The 23,923-nt window shown below is 38.1% G+C and overlaps 1 protein-coding gene across 2 annotated transcripts in view; it reads right to left on the bottom strand.

Moving 5' to 3' along the window:
• The window catches only part of GABRA3 (gamma-aminobutyric acid type A receptor subunit alpha3), a 352,889-nt gene that overhangs the window by 205,970 nt on the left and 122,996 nt on the right, over positions 1-23,923 (bottom strand). For both annotated transcript variants that reach the window (XM_032397394.1, XM_032397393.1), the window contains exon 3: positions 3,602-3,723. In XM_032397394.1, coding sequence (XP_032253285.1) covers positions 3,602-3,723 — 122 coding nt within the window. The remainder of the gene's footprint in view (positions 1-3,601; positions 3,724-23,923) is intronic.

Genomic DNA, 23,923 nt, shown 5'->3' with positions numbered 1-23,923 from the left:
AATCCAAAACCTTTGGGATGCAACAAAGGTGGTCATAAGAGGGAATTATATAGTGTTGCAGGCCTTCCTCAAGAAACAAGAAAAGTCCCAAATACACAACCTAATTTTACACTTAAAGGAGCCAAAAAAGAACTACAAATAAAGCCTAAAACCAGCAGAAGAAAGGAAATAATAAAGATTAGAGCAGAAATAAATGATATATAAATAAAAAAAAACCCAGCACAGATCAATGAAACTAGGACCTGGTTCTTTGAAAGAATTAACAAAATTGCTAATTTTCATTGATAAACCACTAGCCAGACTCATCAAAAAGAGAAAGGACTCAAATAAATAAAATCATGAATGAAAGAGAGATCATAACCAACACCACAGAAATACAATTATAAGAGAATATTAAGAAAAAATTATATGCCAACAAATTGGGCATTCTGAAGAAATGGATAAATTCCTAGAAACACATAAACTACCAAAACTGACTAAAATTAAGAAGACAGGGAACAACAAATGTTGGTGAGGATGTAGAGAAAGGGGAACCCTCTTACACTGTTGGTGGGAATGCAAGTTGGTACAGCCAGTCTGGAAAACAGTATGGAGGTTCCCCAAGAAGTTAAAAATAGAGCTACCCTATGACCCAGCAATTGCATTACTGGGTATTTACCCCAAAGATACAGATGCAGTGAAATGAAGGGGCACCTGCACCCCAATGTCCAGAGCAGCAATGTCTACAATAGCCAAACTGTAGAAGGAGCCAAGATGTCCTTCAACAGATGAATGGGTAAAGATGATGTGGTTCATATATACAATGGAATATTACTCAGCCATCAGAAAGGATGAATACCTACTATTTACAATGACATGGATGGAACTGGAGGGGATTATGCTAAGTGAAATAAGTCAATCAGAGAAAGGCAATTATCATATGGTTTTACTCATATGTGGAATATAAGGAATAGTGCAGAGGATCATAGGGGAAGGGAGGGAAAACTGAATGGGAAGAAATCAGAGAGGGAGACAAACCATGAGAGACTCTGGACTCTGGGAAACAAACTGAGAGTTGCTGAAGGGGAGGTGGGTGGGGGATGGGGCAACTGGGGGATGGGCATTAAAGATGGTACGTGATGTGATGAGCACTGGGTTTTATAAGCAACTGATGAATTATTGAACATTACATCTGAAACTAATGATGTTAGTTTCATTAACATTAGTTAGTTTCAACTAATATGTTGGCTAATTGAATTTAAATTAAAAAAAAAACTACCAAAAATGAAACAGGAAAAAAAAAACAGAAAATTTGAACAGACCCATAATCAGCAAAGAAATTGAAACAATAATCAAAAATCTCCCAACAAACAAGAGTCCAGGGCCAGATGGCTTCCCGGGGGAATTCTACCAAACATTTAAAGAAGAGTTAATACCTATTCTTCTGAAAGTGTTTTAAAAATTAGAAATGGAAGGAAAACTCCTTCAATGAGGTCAGCATTATTTCGATCCCTAAACCAGACAAAAACCCCACTAAAAAAGAAAATTACAGGCCAATATCCCTGATGAATATGGAAGCAAAAATTCTCGCCAAGATACTAGCTAATCCAATCCAACAGTATATTAAAATAATTATTCACCACTATCAAGTGGGATTTATTCCTGTGCTGCAGGTGTGGTTCAGTATCTGCAAATCAATTAACATGATACACCACATTAACAAAGACAAGAACCATATGATCCTCCCAGTAGATGCAGAAAAGGCATTTGACAAAATACAGCATCCTTTTTTGATAAAAACGCTCAACAAATAGGGATAGAAGGAACATACCTCAACATCATAAAGGCCATATATGAAAGACCCACAATAAATATCATCCTCAATGGGAAAAAAACTGAGAGCCTTTCACCTACAATCAGGAACAAGACAAGGATGTCCACTCCTACTATTACTATTTAACATAGTACTGGAAGTCTTAGCCTCAGCAATCAGACAACAAAAAGAAATAAAAGGCTTCCAAATCAGCAAGGAAGAAGTCAAATTTTCACTCTTTGTAGACGACACAATACTCTCTGTGGAAAACCCAAAAGACTCCACCAAAAAATTGCTAGAATACATGAATTCAGCAAAGTTGCAGGATACAAAATCAATGTGCAGAAATCTGTTGCATTTCTATACACCAATAACAAAGCAGCAGAAAAAGAAATCAAGGAATCGATCCCATTTGCAATGGCACCAAAAACAATAAGATACATAGGAATAAACCCAACCAAAGAGTTAAGAGATCTGTACATTGAAAACTAATGAACACTTATGAAAGAAATTGAAGAGGACACAAAGAAATAGAAAAACATTCCATGCTCATAGGGTAGAACAACAAACATTGTTAAAATGTCTATACTACCCAAAGCAATCTACACATTTAATGCAATCCCTATGAAAATACCACCAGCATTTTTCACAGAGCTAGAACAAAACATCCTAAAATTTGTATGGAACCATGAAAGACCTGGAATAGCCAAAACAATTCTGAAAAAGAAAAACAAAACTGGAGGCATCATGATTCCAGATTTCAAGCTATATTACAAAGCTATAGTCATCAAGATAGTATGCTACTGGCACAAAAACAGACACATAGATCAATGGAACAGAACAGACAACCCAGAAATGGACCCACAACTATATGGTCAACTAATCTTTGACAAAGCAGGAAAGACTATCCAATGGAAAAAAGACAGTGTCTTCAACAAATGGTGTTGGGAAAACTGGACAGCAACATGCAGAAGAACAAAACTGAACCATTTTCTTACACCATACACTAAAATAAACTCAAAATGGATGAAAGACCTAAATGTGAGACAGGAAACCATTAAAATCCTAGAGGAGAACAAAGGCAGCAATCTCTTTGACTTTGGCTGTAGCAACTTCTTACTAGACACATCACCGGAGGCAAGGGAAACAAAAGCAAAAATGAACTATTGGGACTTCATCAAGATAAAAGGCTTTGCACAGTGAAGGATTAGTTTTGTAAATTACTTTGTTCTAAGAAAATGCACATTGAAGTATTTAGGGACAAAGGGGTATGATATCGGCAACTAGTTCTCAAACGGTTCAGGAAAAAAATTAAATTCATACATCTGCATACTTGCCATTTCAGTACAGCCCATCATATATTATAATGCATTTATCTCATTGTGATCATATTGCTGATCATACTAAACTAATGGCCAACTAAGATCTCACCTAGCCAGCAGGTTGTTCCTCACTGGAATTTCAGGCTGATATGTGCTTAGGGTTTTGAAAACAAAAGCATGCTTCCCAGATATGCCTGGGCCACACCTCCTGTTCAGGCAGGGATTGGTATTTTGTTACCAGAAATGGGCTTGGCCAAATATTGTGGTATAATACCCTATAAGCATTTAGCTAAGTAAAATTCAGAATTTTCCAAAACCATACCAGAGAGATTGACCATAAAATGAAGGGTTAGAACTAATTTCTAGTGCTCAGAAGGATGAAACCCAACTTTGCACTAAACTCACTGGTCAATAGAGTGTTGAAGGTACCTTAAGAATCTTTTTAGATGACAATAACCAAGAAAATGATCTTAAAATAGTAACTGACCTCCAAGCCCAGGTCGTAGTCGGTTATCATAGCCATCCAGAAGACGGTCTAAAATTCTGGTGAATATGGTGATGTTGTCAGTGCTGTCATCAGGAATATCTGGGGCGTGCTTAGGAGAGAGTCTGAGACAGTGGAAGAAAAAGAGATAAAAAATAATATTCTTCATAGGAAACAATTACATGTGTAATTACTTTAAGAAGATTTCAATCAATAGAGTGGGCCAAATAAATAGCCCGTTATCTTAACCAAGTCAGCACTTCCTATTCATCACAATGATTATCTGTGTAAAAGGCAGGTGGTAGTCACTATACTTGAGGCCTTACTCCAGCTTTGTCAAGAGGTTAACCAAACGTGCTCCAGCTCCAACCCAGTAGTGAAGAAACACAAGCAGAAATTAACAGAATGTGCCTGTGAACAGTACCCATCATAAAGTTATTCACCAAAGGGCACCTGGGTGGCACAGTCGGTTAAGTGTCCAACTCTTGGTTTCAGCTCAGGTCACAATCTCAGGGTCATGAGATTGAGTCCCGGGTTGGACTCCATGCTCAATGGAGTCAGCTTAGGACTCTCTCTCCTTTGTCCCCCCCCACACACAAAATAAATAAATACATCTTTATAAAGAAGTTATTCACCAAATTTTGCTGCATGAATGAACAGTCTACAAAATTAAAAAAGGAAAATTGTGTTACAAAGAACTTATCCCTCTTCTAGCCTAGAGAAGCATAGGTTCACAGAACAACAGAGCCAGATTGTTGAAGTGCATTTAGTCTACCTACCTACCACCCTATGGAGATAGGGCAACCAAACAATAGTACTCCATTAAATGTTAAATCTACCAGGACTCTTAGGAGATTCTCTAATTTTTCTCATTTTATACATGGGGAAATAAGCTCGAAGAGGACACCACCAAATTTGCCCCCAATCATATTGCTAGTGAGAGGCTAAAATAGGACTAGAATCCAAGTTTTATAATTTTCTATTGACCCTCAGCTACCTCCTGATTCTCCAGTTTGGATGCCTTCTGTAAGTCTTTCCAAGCACTAGGCACTTTGATAACCACCTACTCAGGTCCAGGCTGACTGATATTTTCACTTTGTGAGGAGGGGCTTGTTGTGGTTTCACAGGACTAAAAATGACACTCTCTGCATAGTTTAGGAGAAAAGAGGGTATAGTGAAACTGATGGCTGTTGCCAAGGATCAAGAAGCATAGTGTAGAATCAATTAATAAACTAGGAGTCAGGAATCCCGGGTTCTACTGCCAGCTGTATTCATGATTTGAAGTAGACCATTAAGCAAGTTACACTATTGTATCTCTATTCTTACCTAGGACCCAGAAGGTTTCCATTAATAGATATAACTGTTCCTACCAACCTGTTAGTCAAGTCTATAAAAAACATAAAATAACAGTTGAGAAGGAGTCCTAAGAGAGAGTCAATATGTCTTCCCACAAATATTTATTCTTAGTGGCTACAAAGGTTCCTTTTATGAAAAAGACCCTGAGAAAATTCTACAGAATAAAAACATCAAAAGTGAACAGTTCTCACTCTAAACTGCCACTCCAGCAGATAACCTTGGAAAAGTCATTTTAGACCTCAATTTCCTTAATTCGTAAGCCTAATTCAATGCACTTAATCATTCAATACATCTTTATTGAGCCTCTAACTGTTTAGGTATTGTGATAGAGCATAAAAAAGGTAAAACAAGGTGAGTAATCTTTCCCTTGCTTACAGGGTTGCCGAGAGAATCAAATGATAACATAGATATACATGGAAGGAAAAAGGGAACTTGGCTTAAAGAGTCTAGAGACATACATTTGAATTTATTAGTGTGACCTTAGGCAAGTCATATAACACCTCTAGTAATAGCTTTCTCATCTTTAAAATTAAAATAACTTCACAGATAGGTTGTATTAATATTAATAATATATTAAAATTGCCAGGCTTAATGTTTAATATCTGGAAGTATTCACAGTTTGGTTTTTTTTTTTCTTTTTTGAAATAGTACTGTATGCACTTGAATGCATTATTCAAATGCAAATAGTAACAAAAAATATTGGCACCCCCATCAGCCAAAAGACATAAAGAAAACTTTGGCCAGAGAGGCACTAGAACCCAGTGAAGAATAGAGATGATTGGCTGGGTTAGTGGACAGAGCACTAGAAGTGATACAGATACCTCACTAGGGAGGGGGAAGAAAAGAGGGAACTATACTGCAGGACTAACAAACTGACATTAACATGTTGAAGAGATAAATACAGACACCCTTCAGGTGAAGCCCACACTTAGCTCAATCCACCAATATTCTGAATCCACCTTACATAGGCTGTGGAGAGAGAGGCTCAATTGATTTTGTTCACACCACTTACTCATTATCCCTTAACTTTCACTGTGGGGACTCTTAACCCTGGTTAGCTTAATTCAATTTCTGGGATATAGATTTATAAATTGAGTTAAAAACAATTTCCTTGACTGTTTAAAGCAGATAGAAAGGAGAATCCTCACAGAGTTATAGATTAGCTATAAAGGGCTTCAGAGATTATATTCACTCCAGGTGGATTGACAGATGGGAATTCTAAAGCCCCTGAACATAATTTTTTAACTACCCTGAGTGTTAATGGGAAAGCTAAAATTTGGAACTAGAATTATTGAATATGAGATATACTATATACTATGCCATCTCTTTTCCTGAAATACTAACTTCCATGACAATGCATTTCCATTCCTTGCTGATGTGTTGATTATGCTAGCAGCATTCTACACCAATAACTTATAAACTCTTAAGTAAAAAAAAATCAATGCTATTAAATATCACTCCAAAACAACTTTCAATAGGTTTCGCTGTGATTTTGCACTTGGCTACTAATGATTTTTTCTCCTAGTGTGCACTAAATTATTGTATGGAGAGCTGGAAGATTTAATCTAAAACCCAAGTCAGAATTCTCTCTTCTTCAGTAATTCAACTGCAACAAGATGAAAATTCTGTAGTTTGTTCTAATCCAAAGTAGTTTAGGGGAACAACAAAGACTCATGGTATGTCAGGATTATGGAGAGCCTTAGAGATCATACAATTATTTTTTCCCACTTTACAGATGAAGAACCTAAGACACTGATAAGAGAAAGAAATTGTTCAAAGCCACATGCTTATTAAGTTGATAAAATTGATGTGCCCATGCCTATTTTGCCTCATATCTGTTATTACCAATTAGATTTAATATTAATAATCCATCATTTAAACATGAAAATAATGTTACTAATATGCTATGTATAGGTAAGGCAAGCTTAGTCATTTTTTAGATCTAAAGATGGAATAGTACTAAGTCCATAGAGAATGAACAGAGTTTTAGTCCTGGCTCTGCCACTAACTGATTGTGTGACTTATTTCCTTACATGTAAAATGGGGATAATAATATCCTATCTTAGAAAGTTTTTGGAAGAAACAAATAAGATAACAAATAAAAATTTGCTTCATAAATGGTAAAGCTCCATAAACACTGAGGTTGTTTCTCTGCCATCCTCACCAACTTCTGAAAATGTAATGAGACACCTTTGCAAGACAGGCACTTTTTATTTAGTTATTTTTCTGAAGTTTTGTCTTGTTCTTTCAGTTGGAGCGTATTCCTCTGTCTCCTCATTTTGCTTGACTTTCTGTGTTAGTGTCCATAAATTAGGTGGAATAGCTACTTCTCCTAAATTTGAAGGAATGTCCTTGGGTAGGGATGTCCCCTTTATAGACTGCATGGGCCTGATGGCTTTGGCTGGCTGGCTGGTGCTCTAGGGGGTGTGGGCTGGGAATCCCAGGACACTCAGAGCTGGGGCCACCTTAGTAGGGTATCTGGAACTGAAGTGGGCATGAACCAGAGGGGAATCCTGTGGCTCTCCATACAGATGGCACCCTGGCAAGACAGCTGAAGTGGGAGTAAGCCGGGGGGAGGGTTTCTCAGGGCATTCCATACAAAGGACACCCTGGCAAGATGGTTGGAGCTGAAGTGGGCATGGGCCTAAGTGAAATAAGTCAGACAGAGAAAGATAAATATCATATGATTTCACTTATATATGAAATCTAATGAAAAACAAGTGAACAAACAAAAAAACAGAAACAGAACCATAAATACAGAGAACAAACTGGTGGTTGCAGGGGGGAAAGGGGTGTGGGGATGGAAAAAATAGGTGAAGGGGGTTAAGAGGTACATACTTGCAGTTATAAAATGAATAAGTCATGGGGATAAAAAGTACAGCATAGGGAATATAATCAATAACATTTTAATAATATTACATGGTGACAAATGGTAACTATACTTATCCTGGTGAGCATAGCTTAATGTATAGAACTGTCAAATCACTATGTTGTACACCTGAAACTAATATAACATTGTATGCCAACTATATTTCAAATTAAAAATGTATAATTAAACCTTAGTCTTTTAAAAAATAATTTCTGTTCAAGGAAATATACCTCAATAAATGTATTAATATAAAAAAAGAAATACAGGCACTTCTATGCTATGGGACAATATTAAAATCATTAAACATCCTGGGACTAAACCCAGCATAGTGGTAGTAACAGCATTATTTCAACTACGTTGAGGTCTTAGGTATATTTATGTTGGGGGGGGCAGGAGAGGCACAGATGGAGCTGCTGATACAGTTCATACAGCAACCCAAAGAGAAGAGAAATTTACTTCATTAAAAGGATGTCATTGTCCCTAATACTGTATGTCTTCTGGGGGAGAACAGATTTTTAAAAATAAAACAAATTTAAGGAGTTAAGATGGTGGAGGAGTAGGGAACCCTAAGTTCATCTGGTCCCTTGAGTTCAGCTAGTTATCAAATCATTCTGAACACCTGAAAATCAATTGGAGATCTGAGAAAACAAAAGCTGCAATTCTACAAATAGAAAAGTGACCACTTTTTGGAAGGTAGGAGGTGCAGAGACTTGAATCTGGAGTGCTATGTCAGAGGATACAGCAGAGGGGAAGGAGCCAACTTAAGGAGGCTACTGCAAAGTATTATAAACAACAGAGTGCAAAATTGGAACTTTTAGAAGTCTGCTACAGTGGAGGACATCCATAGCTTAAAGGTGCTCAGGTGGTGAAGTGGGGTGGAATCCCATATATAACAGTGGTCTAAGGTTCCCCGGGGTCACAAGAAGAATTGAGGTGTCTGAGTGCAGCAGAGCTCCCAGAAGTGGGGAAGCCAGCTGAAAACAGTGAGTCTAGGTCCTCTAGACTGTGTCTCTAGACAGGGGCCCAGCAAAAGGCAGCAACATAGTGAGGCTCCCCCCCTCCCCTGGAAGGAACAGCTTGGGTCCATGCCAGAGGAGTCTGGAAAATTTTGAGACTTGAAAGTCAGTTGTGTGGCTGAATAAAAATGCTCAGTCACAGGATGGGTGAATACAGTTCAGACAGAAACCAAGGAGACAAGAGTGATTGCCTGCTTTTCTGTGAGGGCTCACTGAAGAGTGGGGGGCACGTAGTTTCAACTCCTGGGCTAGACATCAGGGTGCTGCCATTTTCATTCTGCCCATCCAGGCTGAAAACCTTTAAGGAGCAAAACAGCACCACATAGTGGTATCCAGAGCTGCTTACACTGAGTCTGACCCCTGGCAAGCGAGGCACATTTCCAGAAGTGCAAGGGCCCCTGAGAATCAGCACAACAGGCCCCTCCCCCAGAAGACCAGCAGGAACAACTGGCTATCCCCATGTTTACTGATCACAGAGAACTGCAAAGCTTCAGCTCTGGAGGAAAACATATAGCATTGCGGCATTTTTTTTTTTTATTCTTTAGTCTTTCACTTGTATTTTTTTCCAGCTATTTTTTATTTTTTTAATTTTTTATTTTTTAGATATACTATTATATAGTATTTATAAATATATATATAGTATATGTAAAACTATATATGTATAAATATGTATATATATGCATATATATATACATACATATATACTATACATGTATATTATTTATACATATATATAGTATTTTTGGTTTCCTTTCATTGTATTTTATTTTATTTTGTATGCATATAAGTATTTCTTTCATATTTTGGGATCTAGTTTCTTTTAACAAGCAGACCGAAATACACTCAGAATCTAGTTTTATCTTTTGTTCTGTTTTGTTTCTTGTTTGATTTCTTATTTTCTATTGTTTTTGTTTTCTTCTTTTTTTTCTGTTGTTGTTGTTATTGCTGTCTTTTCTCTCTCTTTTCTATTCTTTTCTGGACAAAATGATGAGATGGAGAAATTTGCCCCAAAAGAAAGAACAGGAGGTAGTACTAACTGCCAGAGATTTAATCAATACAGATATAAGTAAGATGTCTGAACTAGAATTTAAAACAACGATTATAAAGACACTAGCTGGGCTTGAAAAGAGCATAGAAGACACTAGAGAATCCCTTACTATAGAAATAAAAGAACTAAAATATAATCAGGCCAAAATTAAAAATGCTATTACTAAGATGCAGTCCCAAATGGAGGCTCAGAAAGCAAGGATAAATGAAGCAAACGAGTCAGTGATATAGAAGATAAAATGATGGAAAATAAGGAAGCTGAAAAGAAGAGAGTGAGGCAACTACTGGATCACAAAGGGAGACTTCAAGAATTCAAATCTGAAAAGCGAAATAATATCTGGAAAATATGGGTTCCAGAGAGGGAGAAGGGGGCAGAAGTTTTATTTGAACAAATTATAGCTGAGAACTTGCCTAATCTGGGGAAGGAAACAGGCATTCAAGTCCAGGAGGCACAGAGAACACCCCTCAAAATCAACAAAAAAAGGTCAACACCTCGACATACTGAAGCTTGCAAATTACAGATAGAGAGAAAATACTGAAAGCAGTTTAGGACAAGAGGTCCTTAACCTACAGGGGTAGAAACAAGGCTGGCAGCAGACCAGTCCACAGGGACCTGACTGCCAGAAAGGACAAGCATGATATATTCAATATGCTAAATGGGGAAAATGTGCAGCCAAGAATACTTTATCCAGCAAGGCTGTCATTCAGAACAGGACAGATAAAGAGTTTCCAGAACAAAGAAAAACTAAAGGAATTTGTGCACACTACACCAGCCCCGCAAGAAATATTAAAGGGGACTCTTTGAGGAAAAAGAGAGCTCAAAAGTAACAAAGACCAGAAAGGAACAGAGATAATGTACAAGAACATAACTTTACAGGCAATACAATGGCACTAACTTCATATCTTTCAATAATTACTCTGAATGTAAATGGACTAAATGGTCCAATCAAAAGACATAGGGTTTCAGAATAGACTTTAAAAAAAAACAAGATTGATCAATGTGCTGCTTACAAGAGACTCATTTTAGACCCAAAGACACCTACAAATTGAAAGTGAGGGGGTAGAGAACTATTTATTATGCTAATGGACATTAAAAGAAAGCTGGAATAGCAATCCTTATATCAGACAAACTAGATTTTAAATTAAAGACTATAATAAGAGATGAAGAAGGACACTATATCATAACAAAAGGAGTCTATCAAACAAGAAGATCTAGAAATGCAAATATTTATTCCCCTAATGTGGGAGCAGCCAAATATATAAATCAATTAATAACAAAATTAAAGAAACACATTGATAATAATACAGTAATAGTAGGGGACGTTACGACCCCATTCACAGCAATAGAACATCTAAGCAGAAGATCAACAATGAAACAAGGGCTTTGAATGACACACTGGATCAGATTAATGTAACAGATATATTTAAAGCATTTCATTCTAAAGCAGCAGAATACACATTCTTTTCAAGTGCACATGGAACATTCTCCAGATTAGATCACATACTGGGTCACAAATCAGGTCTCAACTGGTACAAAATGATTGAGATATCCATACATGTTTTCAGACGACAATACTTTAACACTTGAAGTCAACTACAAGAAAAAATTTGGAAGGACCACAAATACATGGAGGATAAAGAGCATCCTATTAAAGAATGAATGGGTCAATCAGGAAATTAAAGATGAATTTAAAAAATACATGGAAGCAAAAGAAAATGAAAACATGACAGTTCAGAACCTTTGGAATGCTCAAAGGCAGTCCTAAGAGGCAAGTATATAGTGATACAGGCCTTCCTCAAGAAATAAGAAAGGTCTCAAATACACAACCTAAACTTACACCTAAAGAATCTGGAAAAAGAACTGCAAATAAAGCCTAAATCCAGCAGGAGAAGAGAAATAATAAAGAATAGAGCAGAAAACAAGAATATAGAAATCAAAAAATCAATAGAACAGATCAAAAAACCTAGGAGCTGCTTCTTTGAAAGAATTAATAGGATTGATAAATCCCTAGACAGATGATTCAAAAAGAAAAGAATAAATAAAATCATGAATGAAAAAGGAGAGATCACAACTAACACCAAAGAAATACAAACAATTATAAGAGAATATTAAGAAAAATTTATATGCCAACAAATTAGGCAATCTGGAAGAAATAGATGCATTCCAAAAACATATAAACTACCAAAACTGAAACAGGATGAAATAGAAAAGCTGAACAGACCCATAACAAGCAAAGAAATTGAATCAGTAATCAAAAATCTCCCAACAAAGAGTCCAGGGTCAGATGGCTTCCCAGAAGAATTCTACCAAACATTTAAAGAAGAATTAACACCTATCCTTCTCAAATTGTTCCAAAAAATAGAAATGGAAGGAAAACTTCCAAACTCACTCTATGAGGCCAGCATTACCTTGATCCCAAAACCAGACAAATACTTCAATAAAATGGAGAATTACAATCCAGTATCCCTGATGACCATGAATGCAAAAATTCTCACCAAGACACTAGCTAATCAGTTCCAACAGTACATTAAAAGGATTATTCACCACAACCAAATGGGATTTATTCCTGAGCTGAAGGGGTGGTTCAACATCCACAAATCAATGTGATACACTACATTAATAAAAGAAAGAAGAACCATATGTTCCTCTCAATAGAGGTAGAAAAAGCATTTGACAAAATACAACATCCTTTCTTGATAAAACCCCTCCAGCATGTACGGATAGAGGGACCATATCTCAACATCATAAAGGTCATATATGAAAGACCCACAACAAATATGATCCTCAATGGGGAAAAACTGAGACCTTTTCCCCTAAGATCAGGAACATGACAGGGATGTCCACTCTTACCACTGTTGTTCAACATATCACTGGAAGTCCTAGCCTCAGCAATCAGACCACAAAAAGAATAGAAATCATCTAAATCAGCAAAGAAGAAGTGAAACTTTCACTCTTTGCAGACGACCTGATACTCTATGTAGAAAACCCAAAAGATTCCACCAAAAAATTGCTAATACTGATACAGGAATTCAGCAAAATCGCAGGATATAAAATCAATGCACAGAAGTAACTTGCATTTCTATACACTAACAATGAAACAGAAGAACGAGAAATCAAGGAATCAATCCCATTTACAATGGCACCAAAAACCATAAGATACCTAGGAATAAACTTAACCAAAGAGGTAAAGAATCTGTACTCTGAATACTATAGAACACTTATGAAAGAAATTGAGGAAGACACAAAGAAATGGAAAAACATTCCAAACTCACAGATTGCAACAACAAATATTGTTAAAATATCTATGCTACACAAAGCAATCTACACATTCAATGCAATCCTTATCAAAATACCATCAACATTTTTCACAGAGATGGAACAATCCTAAAATTTGTATGGAATCAGAAAAGACCCTGAATAGCTAAAGGAATGTTGAAAAAGAAAATCAAAGCTGGAGGCATCACAATTCTGGACTTCAAGCTGTATTACAAAGATGTAATCATCAAGACAGTATGGTATTGGCACATGCAGACACATAGATCAATGGAAGCGAATAGAGAACCCAGAAATGTGCCCTCAACTCTATGGCCAACTAATCTTTGACAAAGTAGGAAAGAATATCCAATGGAAAAGACAGTTTCTTCAACAAATGCTGTTGGGAAAATTGCACAGCCATATGCAGTAGAATGAAACTGGACCACATTTCTCAAAATGGATCAAAGACCTAAATGTGAGATAGAAATCCATCAAAATCCTAGAGGAGAACACAGAAAGCAACCTCTTTGACTTTGGCTGTAGCAATTTCTTACTAGACAAATCACTGGAGGCAAGGGAATAAAAGCAAAAATGAACTATTGGGACTTCATGAGGATAAAAAGCTTTTGCACATCAAAGGAAATAGTCAACAAAACTAAAAGGCAACCTACAGAATGGGAGAAGATATTCACAAATGACATATCAAACTCAACACCCAAGAAAACAAAAAAATCCAGTCAAGAAAGGAGCAGATGACATGAATAGACACTTTTCCAAAGAAGACATCCAAATGGCCAACAGACACGTGAAAAAATGCTCAACATCACTCAGCATCAGGGAAATACAAGTCAAAAGCATGAGATACCATCTCACACCAGTCAGAATGGCTAAAATTAACAACTTAGGAAACAACAGATATTGGTGAGGATACAGAGAAAGGGGAACCGTCTTACACTGTTGGTGGGAATGCAAACTGGTGCAACCACTCTGGAAAACAGTATGGAGGTTCCTCAAGAAGTTAAAAATAGAACTACCATATGACCCAGCAATTGCCCTACTAGGTATTTATCCAAAGGATACAAACATAGTGATTTGAAAGGGCACATGCACCCCAATGTTTATAGCAGCAATGTCCACAATAGCCAAACTATGGAAAGAGCCCAGATGTCCATCAACAGATGAATGGATAAAAAAGAAATGGTGTATACACACACATACAGTGGAATATTACTCAGCCATCAAAAAGAATGAAATCTTGCCATTTGCAAGGATGTGGATAGAGCTAGAGGGTATTATGCTAAGCAAAATAAATCAGTCAGAGAAAGCAAATACCATATGTTTTCACTCATATGTGGAATTTAAGCAACAAAACAGATGAACATAGGGGAAAGGAAGGAAAAGTAAAACAAGATGAAAACAGAGAGGGAGGAAAATCATAAGAGACTTTTAACTATAGGAAACAAACTGAGCATTGCTGGAGGGGAGGTGGGTAGAGGGATGGGGTAATTGGGTGATGGACATTAAGGAGGGTACTTGAAGTAATGAGCACTGGGTGTTGTATGCAACTGATGAATCACTAAATTCTACCTCTGAAACTAATAATACAGTATATGTTAACTAAACTTAAATATAAACAAATAAAACAAATTCAAAATTACTGTGCAGAAGGTGACATCAGCAAGATAGAGGGCTAGGATGTCCCAAAACTCATCTCCCCCCCAACAAAACCAGAAGAAAACTAACAAGAACCACAAACAACTCTAAATTAGAGAAAACAACTCAGGGAAAACTCTAGACAACAAAGAACCAGCAAATATCCAAGGAGCTCAAAAATCGAGAATGGCTACATAGAAAACTAAAGGAAGCATATTACCTGTGTCATCCAGTCCCCTAGCCAGGAGCTGCTACACATCTAGAAGAATGCCCTCAGAGGAAGTTCACCACACAGGGAGGAGAGCAGCAGAACCATAGGAAGCCTCACCATTGTGGATATTTGCAGCTTTTGCTATAGATGTCTCCCACAGTCTTCACTGATATTGATCCCAGCTGATGGAGTAGTATCGAGTGCCCCACTCTGCATCTACTCCCCAGGCTGGAGCTGTTGTCAAAGTGAGACTTACCCTCAGGGGCCCCAGTCGCTGCTATGCCCTACTCTCAGAGAACTGGTATCACAATATTTCATCATATATGAAAGTGGAGTTGCCACTGCTCTTAGCTCACCCCTGGCCCCAGGTCAGCACTTTGTCCCACCATTACCAGGGCAGCCTCCACTGCCCTGAGTCTGCCCCCTGGGTCACAAGTTGTGCTTTGACAGTCATTATTAGGGCCCTGCTGTTGTCTTCCTGATCCCCTCCCACCAGGTTCCACATCTTGGCTCTGGGTTGTCATTACAAAGTGTGCTACTGCTGCCCTGGCCAACCCCCATCTCAGGTCAAGACTCTAAACTGTCATTGCTGAGACAGGCTCTCACTTCTCTGAACCCTACTCCCTGGGTTCTTGGTCATACCTCTGACCCATCATTGCCATGGGTGCTACTACTGACCTGAGCCCCATTCTCCCCACTCCATGGCAGGTTGTGGCTCTGACCAGTTGCTGGGGCCGTGCTGATTCTATACTGAGCTCCACCTGCAAGTCCTAAATCAAGGCTCTGAACCATCACTACAAGGGTGCTACTGCTGACCTGAGCCCTACCCCTAAGGTTTCAGGTTGGGGGTCTGACCCATTATAGCTAGAACCCTATAGCTAGAACCAGGCTACCATTGTCTTGAGCTTCATCCCTCAGATCCTAGGTCACAGGGCTCCCAACTGGCATTGTCAAGGCTGTGCTGCCACTGTTGTGCCCATCTCCCTGAATCCTTACAGATGGCTTTAACAGACCACCACAAGTTGTGCTACTGCTATTCTGTGGCTGCCCATGGAGGCCACAATTGAAACTTTGACCTGCCATCTCCATGTTGTGCTAGTACAGCACCCTGACCCCTGGACCCATGAGACACAGGTACTGGTTCCATAAGATATCTACATAGGCCCACACCCTAGACACTAGTGCCATAGCTGCAGCAATTGTGCCTATGCCCCAGGACCCAAGTGCTATGGTAGTTCCACATGACCTGATCTGACAAACATTGGTTCCAATAGTGTTCTGAGGGCTCTGAGTGTCAGGACACCCAACCAGGCACTGGGAAGGACCTTCTTGGCTAGAACCTCCTCCCAGAGGCATAAAAGGAGAGGGGGAAGAATAGGAAGACCCCAGCAGCCTCAGCCTCTGAAGATATAAATAGCCCTACCTGCTACTACTACCTGCAGGGCCCCTGTAGGCCTAGCCACAGAAGACCCCTATAATCTGGCCAATGGCAACCTCAGCCAATGGAATAGCATAGAGACTGTACCACTGTGCCTTCTCAGGAACCAAAGATGCTGGATCCCACCCAGCTGGCACCCTTACAGCCACCTCTAGGTGAAAGTCTTTTATTAATGAAGCCAGTTTGAAAAGACTGGAAGAGGTAACAGCACCCTCAAATCCACAGACATCAATGCAAACCCATCAAAAACGTGAAAAAGCAAGGAAATATGACACCACCAAAGGAAAAAAATAATACTCCAGCAATGAGCCCAAAGAAATGGAGATCTGTGAGTTATCTGAAAAAGAATTCAAAATAATGATTTTAAGGAAGCTCAGTGGATTTGGAACACAGACAGACAAATCAATGAACTCAGGAAAATAATACATGAACAAAATGAGAAATTCAACAAAGATCTAGAAATCATCAAAAGAACCAAACAGAAATTCTGGAGATGAAGAATATAATGAATGAAGTAAAAAATGCAATAGATACCTTCAACAGTAAGATTAATCAGGCAGAAGAAAGAATCTTTGAGCTTGAGAACAGGTCTCTTCATATTATCCAGTCAGAAGAGAATAAAGAAATTAGAACGAAAAAGAGTGGGAAAAAACTACACAAACTGTGGGACATAATCAAAAGAAACAATATTTGCATTATGGGAGGAGAGGGGGGAAAGGGACAGAAATTTATTTAAGGAAAAATGGCTGAAAACTTCTCAAATCTGGGGAGAGTTATGGCCATCCAAGTACAGGAAGCTCAAAGATCCTCAAAGAGAATTCAGCTTAAAGAGATCTTCACTGAAATATATTATAATCAAGCTCTCAAAAATCAGTGCAAAGTGAGAATCTTGAAAGCAGCAAAAGAAAAAAGAATCATCACATACAAGTGAACCAAAAATACTTTCCCCAGCAAAGCTGTCATTCGGAAATGAAGGAGAGATGAAAAATGTCCCATATAAAAGTTGAAGGAATTCATAACCACTAGACCTAAATTACAAGAAATGCTAAAGGAAGTTCTTCAAGATGAAAAAAAAATGTGCTAATAAGTAATATGAAAACATACAAAGGTATAAAATTCACTGGTAAAGGTACATATATAAATTCAAAATACTCATAATACATTGGTGGGGTATAAATCACTTTGAAATCTAGCATATAGGTTAATAGATAAAAGTTTTCAAAATAGCTAGAGCTACGATAGTATGTTAATGGATACAAAATATAAAAAGATTAAAATTGGAACATCAACATAAACTGTGGGGGGCAAGTAAATACATAAAAGTTGATTATGTCACTGAAGTTAAGCTGTTATCTGTTTAAAGTAGATAATTATATATTTTGAAAGCCTCCTGGTAACCACAGAGCAAAAACCTATAATAGATACAAAAATGATAAAGAGAAAATAATCAAAGCAAACCACTGCAAAAAATTATCAACTCACAAAGAAAGATAGCAGGATGGGAAGAAAGAAACTAAGGAACAACAAAACAATCAGAAAGTAATTCACAAAATGATTATAGTAAGTCCTTATTTATCAATAATTACTTTAAATATAAATGGTTTAAATTGGACACAAAGAGACTGAATGGATAAAAAATGGATTATTTATATCCTGTATTCAAGAAACTCACTTAAGCATTAAGAACACTCACAGGCTGAAAGTGAAGGGATGCAAAAAAATATTTCAAGGAAATGGAAACCAAAAGAGAGCAGGAGTAGCTATACTTAGATAAGGCAAAATACATTTTAAATCGAAAACTGTAATAATAGAAAAAGTAAGTCCTTATATAATGACAAAAATGTCAATTGGTCAGGAGTATATACCAATTATAAGCACCTACTCACTCAATATTGTAGCACCTAAATATATTAAACAATTATTAACAGATTTGAAGGGAGAAATAGAAAAGCAATAATAGTAGGGGACTACAATACTCCACTTTCAGCAATGGATACATCATTCAGAAAGAAAATCAATAAAGGAATAATGGATTTGGATGACACTTTAGAACAAATGTACCTAAAATACATACAGAATATTCCATCTAGCAGCAGCAGAATATACATTCTTGTCAAGCTCACATCAATATTCTCCAAGATAGATCACATGACAGGTCAGAAAATGTCTCCAAATTTAAGAATATTGAAATTATACCAACTATCTTTTCCAACCACAACAGCAGGAAACTAGAAATCAATAACAGGAAGAAAGCTGAAAAATTCAAGTGGAGATTAAACAACATGTTTCTGAACAACCAATGAGTCAAAGAAGAAATCAAAAGGGAAATAAAAAATAAATATTGAACCAAAGAAAAATGGAAGCATTACATATCAAAATATATGAGATGCTTCAAAAGCAGTTCTAAGAGGAAAATTTATAGTGATAAATGCCTAGATTAGGAAACAAGAAATATCTCAAATACACAACCTCACTTTATACTTCAAGGAATTAGATACAGAAGAACAAACTATGTCCAATGTTAGCAGAAGATAGGAAATAACAAAGATCAGAGCAAAACAAACTAGAGACCAGAAAAACAATAGAAAAGATCAATGAAACTGAGAGCTCATTCTTTGAAAAGATAGATAAAATTGATAAACCTTTAACCAGATTAAGAAAACAAGAGAGAGGATTCAAATAAATAAAATCAGAAATGGAAGACGAGAGGCAAGGAGTTAAAATTGGTGGAGGAATAGGGGAACCAGAATCCTAAGCTTGTCTTGTCCCTCAAACACAGCTAGATAGTTATTAAATCATTCTGAACACCTGAGAAATCAATCTGAGGTCTGAGAGAACAAAACTGCAAATCTACAAGTAGAAAAGCGACCACATTTTGGAAGGTAGGAGGTGCGGACATTTGACTTGGGGGAGATATAGCTGTGAGTATGGCAACAGGGAGGGAGCCTGCATACAGAGGCTACTGCAAAGTATTATAAGCAGCGGAGCACAAAATCCAAACTTTTAGAAGTCCAGTACTGGGGGATGTGCCTAGCTTAAAGGTGCTCAGATAGCAAAGTGGGGCAGAATCCCAATAGTGACAGCATGGTTTGAGGATCCCCTGGGTCACAAGAAAAATGGGTGGTGCCAACATGCTGCATTGTTACCAGGCAGAGGAGTGGGGAAGCCAGCTGAGAGCAGAGGGTCTTGGTGCTGGCTTTCTCCACTGTTTTGCTATAAACCATGAACCACTGCACAGTCATGCTACTGCTTTCCTGGGACTGGCTGTAAACAGCAAAAGCATGGCAAGACCCTTGCCCAGAGGGACATGATGAATCCACACCAAGGGAGTCCCTAAAATTTGTAGTTTTGAAACTCAGTCCTGCACCTGAGATTTAAAAAAAAAAAAAGCTCAGACACAGGGAGAGTGAATGCAGGGTTCAGATGGAAACCAGGGACACAAAGAGAGGTGATTGATTGCACTTCTGTGAGGGCTCACTGAAGAGTGGGGGTTTTGAACTTTCAGCTCTGGGACTAGAGAGCTGGGCGCCACCATACTCATCCTACCCAATAGCACTGAATGACTTCAGCGAACAAAAGAGTGGTACACAGTGGAGGCCCAACCCACTTACAGCAAGCCCTGCCCCACTGTGCCTTGGAGAAACATTTCCACTGAAAGAAGTCAGCCTGAGAATCAGCCCAGCAGGCCCCTCCACCAGAAGACAAGCACAAACAATTTGCTCCCACCAAGTCTACTGATCATAGAGTGCTGCAAAGATTCAGCTCTAGGGGAAATAGGATCTAGCTTCCTTTTATTTTTAATTATTTATTATTATGATTTGTTCATTTATTTTCTGATTTTTTCAATTCCCTTTAAAATTTATTAATTTAATTTAATATATATATTATGTATTTTTTATTTTTTAATTTTTATTTATTTTTTTACTTGGGGATCTAGATTCTTTTAACAAGCAGACCAAAACACACCCAGGATCTGGGGGGGGGGGGTTGGCTTTTGGGGTTTTTTTCTTTGTTTTTTGTTTTGCTTTTTAGTTTCTTTGTTCGTTTTTTCTTTCTTCCTTTCTTTTCTGGACAAAATGACAAGACAGGAAAATTCACCCCAAAAGAAAAAACAGGAAGTAGAATTCACCACCAGGGATTTAATCAATACAGATATAAGTAGTATGCCAGACCTAGAATTTAAAATAACAATTATAAAGATACTATCTGGACTTGAAAAAAGCATAGAAGACACTAGAGAATCCCTTACTGCAGAGATAAAAGAACTAAAATCTAGTCAGGCCAAAATTAAAAATGCAAACCCAAAGGAATACCATGACAACAAGAACGGACAAACTAGAGTAATGAATCAGTGATATAGAAGGTAAAATTGTGGAAAATAATGAAGCTGAAGAGGGAAAGAAAGGTATTGGATCAAGAAAAAAAAGAGGATTCAAAGAAACAAAATGACAAATGAGAGAGAAGAAATAACAACCAACAACACTGAAGAAATACAAACAACTGTGTCCAGAAAAGAAAGGAAAAATATTATGAAAAATTATATGCCAAAAAATTGGACAAACTAGAAGAAATGAATAAATTCCTAGAAAAATATATCCTAGCAAAACTTAAGCAGAAAGAAATTGAAAATTTGAACAGAATGATTACTAGGTAAGAAATTGAATCAGTCATCAAAAAACATTCCAACAAACAAAAATCCAGGACGATATAGCTTCACATGGGATTTTTATCAAACATTTAAAGGAGAGTTAATACCTATTCTTCTCAAATTATTCCAAAAAATAGAGAGAAAGGAAAACTTCCAAATTCATTCTATGAGGCCAGCATGACCCTGATTCCAAAACCAGATAAAGACACCACAGAGAGAGAGAACTATAGGCCAAATAAGTCTGATGGATATAGATGTAAAAATCCTCAGAAAAAATTAGCAAACTGAATCCAACAATACATTTTTAAAAATCATTCACCATGATCAAGGGATCAAGGGATGCAAGGATGGCTCAATATTTGCAAATCTACCAACATAGTACATCACATCAATAAGAGAAAGGATAAAAAATATATGATTATTTCGATAGAAACGTCATACTCAATGGGGGAAAACTGAGAGCTTTTTCCCTAAGGTCATGAGCAAGACAAGAATATCTATTTTCACCACTTTTATTCAAAATAGTCCTAGCCACAGCAATCAGAAAATAAAAAGAAATAAAGGGCAGTCGAGTTGGTAAGGAAGAAATAAAACTTCCACTATTTGCAGATGAGATGAAACTATATATAGAAAACCTGAAAGATTCCACCAAAAAACTGCTAGAACTGATAAATGATTCAGTAAATTCTCAGGATATAAATCAACATACTGAAATCTGTTGTATTTGTATATATTAATAACAAAGAAGCAAAAAGAGAAGTTAAGAAAAGAATCCCATTTACAATTGCAACAAACATAATAAAATACCAGAAGAGTCCAAGATGGCAGAGGACTAGGAGACCTTAATTTTGTCTGCTCCTAGGAATTCAGCTAGACAGCTATCAAATCATTCCAAACACCTGCTAACTCAACCAGAGATCGAAGAAAAAGATAGCTGCAAATCTATGAATAGAAAAGTGACCATTTTCTACAAGGTAGGAAGTGTGGAGAAGTGAATCCAAGGTGATATATGGGAAGATAGACCGTGGGGGGAGGGAGCCTCGGTCAACCAGCTACCAGCACATGATAGAGCAGCAGAGCACAAAATTGGAACTTATAGAAGTCAGCTAAGCAACGGAGAGGGATGTCACTCAGGTGGCTAAGCAGGGGGTGGGGGTGGAACACTTGCAGGGACAGTGTGGTCTCAATCCTTGGGGTCACAGGAAGACTGGTGGTGCCTGAGTGTGACAGAACTCCCAGGTATCAGAGTGGGGAAACAGGCTACAAAGAGTGAGCCCAAGAGTGGGCTCTCAGTTCAGGGTTGCCATAAACTGTGATCCACAGCACAGTAGGGCCTCTGCTCTTTGAGCAGGGGCCCAACAAGTGGCAGAACTGGAGAGAGCCCCCTTCCTCCCCTGGGAGGAAGGGTGCAGGAGCGAGTCTCAGGAGTCTACTGGGATTGGAGACTTCAAACGTGGTCATGTGCCTGAGATAGAAATGCTTAGTCACAGGCCAGGTGAGCACGGAGGGCAGCCAGAGACAAGTGAGACAGTACTGATTGACTGCTTTTCTCTGAGGACTCACAGAGGAGTGGGGCCCTGAGCTTTTGGCTCTGGGGCCAGATATTGGGAGGCCACCCTTATTCTCATCCTCTGAACCTGCACGGAAAGCCTTCAGGGAACAAAAGATACAGAGAACAAACCAGAGCAGATTACTTAGCCTGGCCCCCTGGCAAGGGAGGAGCAATTCTCCCTGGGGCAAAGACATTTGAGAATCAATGCAACAGGCCCCTCCCACAGAAGATGCATGAGTCTGTGGGGTTTGGTCAGTCTGGACAGAGGTGGAGACAGACTGACCTGGAGGATCTGTTGAGGGTGGTGGACCACCCACGACATTGCAGCTCTGGGCTAGAGATTCCTGCGTGGCTACGTTTGCTCTGACCCTCTAAAGAGAAGCAAAAAGAGGCCAGGGAACAAAAGCACACAGCCAACCAGCTCACATTAAGCCCAGCCCCCTGACAAGAGGGAGGAGCTCCACCCATGCAAAGATGCCTGAGAAGCCAAGTAGCAGGGCCTTCCTCCAGAATATAGACTGGAAGAACAGGTGAATGATAAGCTTAAGCTTATTTCCCACAGGACTGTAAAACTCCAGGGCCAGGGGAAAATAATATAGGGAGCTCCAGGTGTTCCCTCACGACTCATTTATACTTCAGGCTAACATTTTACATTTTTTTTTTTAGTTTCTTTTCTTATTCTTTCATTTTTTTTTAACCCTGCTCCAATTTCAAATAGATTTTTATTTCCCAACCTATGTTTTTAAGTCACTTCCTAACTTTCATTTTTTCACATATATGTTTCATAGCAAATCTTTGAGCCAAGGAAGTTATCCTGACAGCAGCTAGGGGGAAGAGATTTCTTATGTACGGAGGGAGGAATATCAGAATAACACCAGACCTATCCACAGAGACCTGGTAAGCCTGAAAGGGGTGGCAAGACATATTCAGGGTACTAAATGAGAAGAACATGCAGCCAAGAATACTTTATCCAACAAGGCTGTCATTCAGAACAGAGAAAGAGCTTCCAGGACCAAGAGAAACTGAAAGAATATGTAACCACCAACCCAGCCCTGCAAGAAATATTAAGGGGGATTCTATAAAAGAAGAAAGACCCCCAAAATAATATAGACCAGAAATTAACAGACACAATCTATAGAAACATGAACTTTACAAGCAATATGATGACACTAAATACATACTTGTCAATAGTTATCCTCAACATGAATGGCCTAAATGCTCCCATGAAATGGCACAGGGTTCTAAATTGGATAAAAAGACAGGACCCATCCACATGCTC

Source organism: Phoca vitulina, unplaced genomic scaffold, assembly GCF_004348235.1.
Source record: "Phoca vitulina isolate PV1807 unplaced genomic scaffold, GSC_HSeal_1.0 scaffold99, whole genome shotgun sequence".
NCBI lineage: Eukaryota > Metazoa > Chordata > Mammalia > Carnivora > Phocidae > Phoca > Phoca vitulina.
This window is presented reverse-complemented; position numbering and strand designations above follow the sequence as displayed.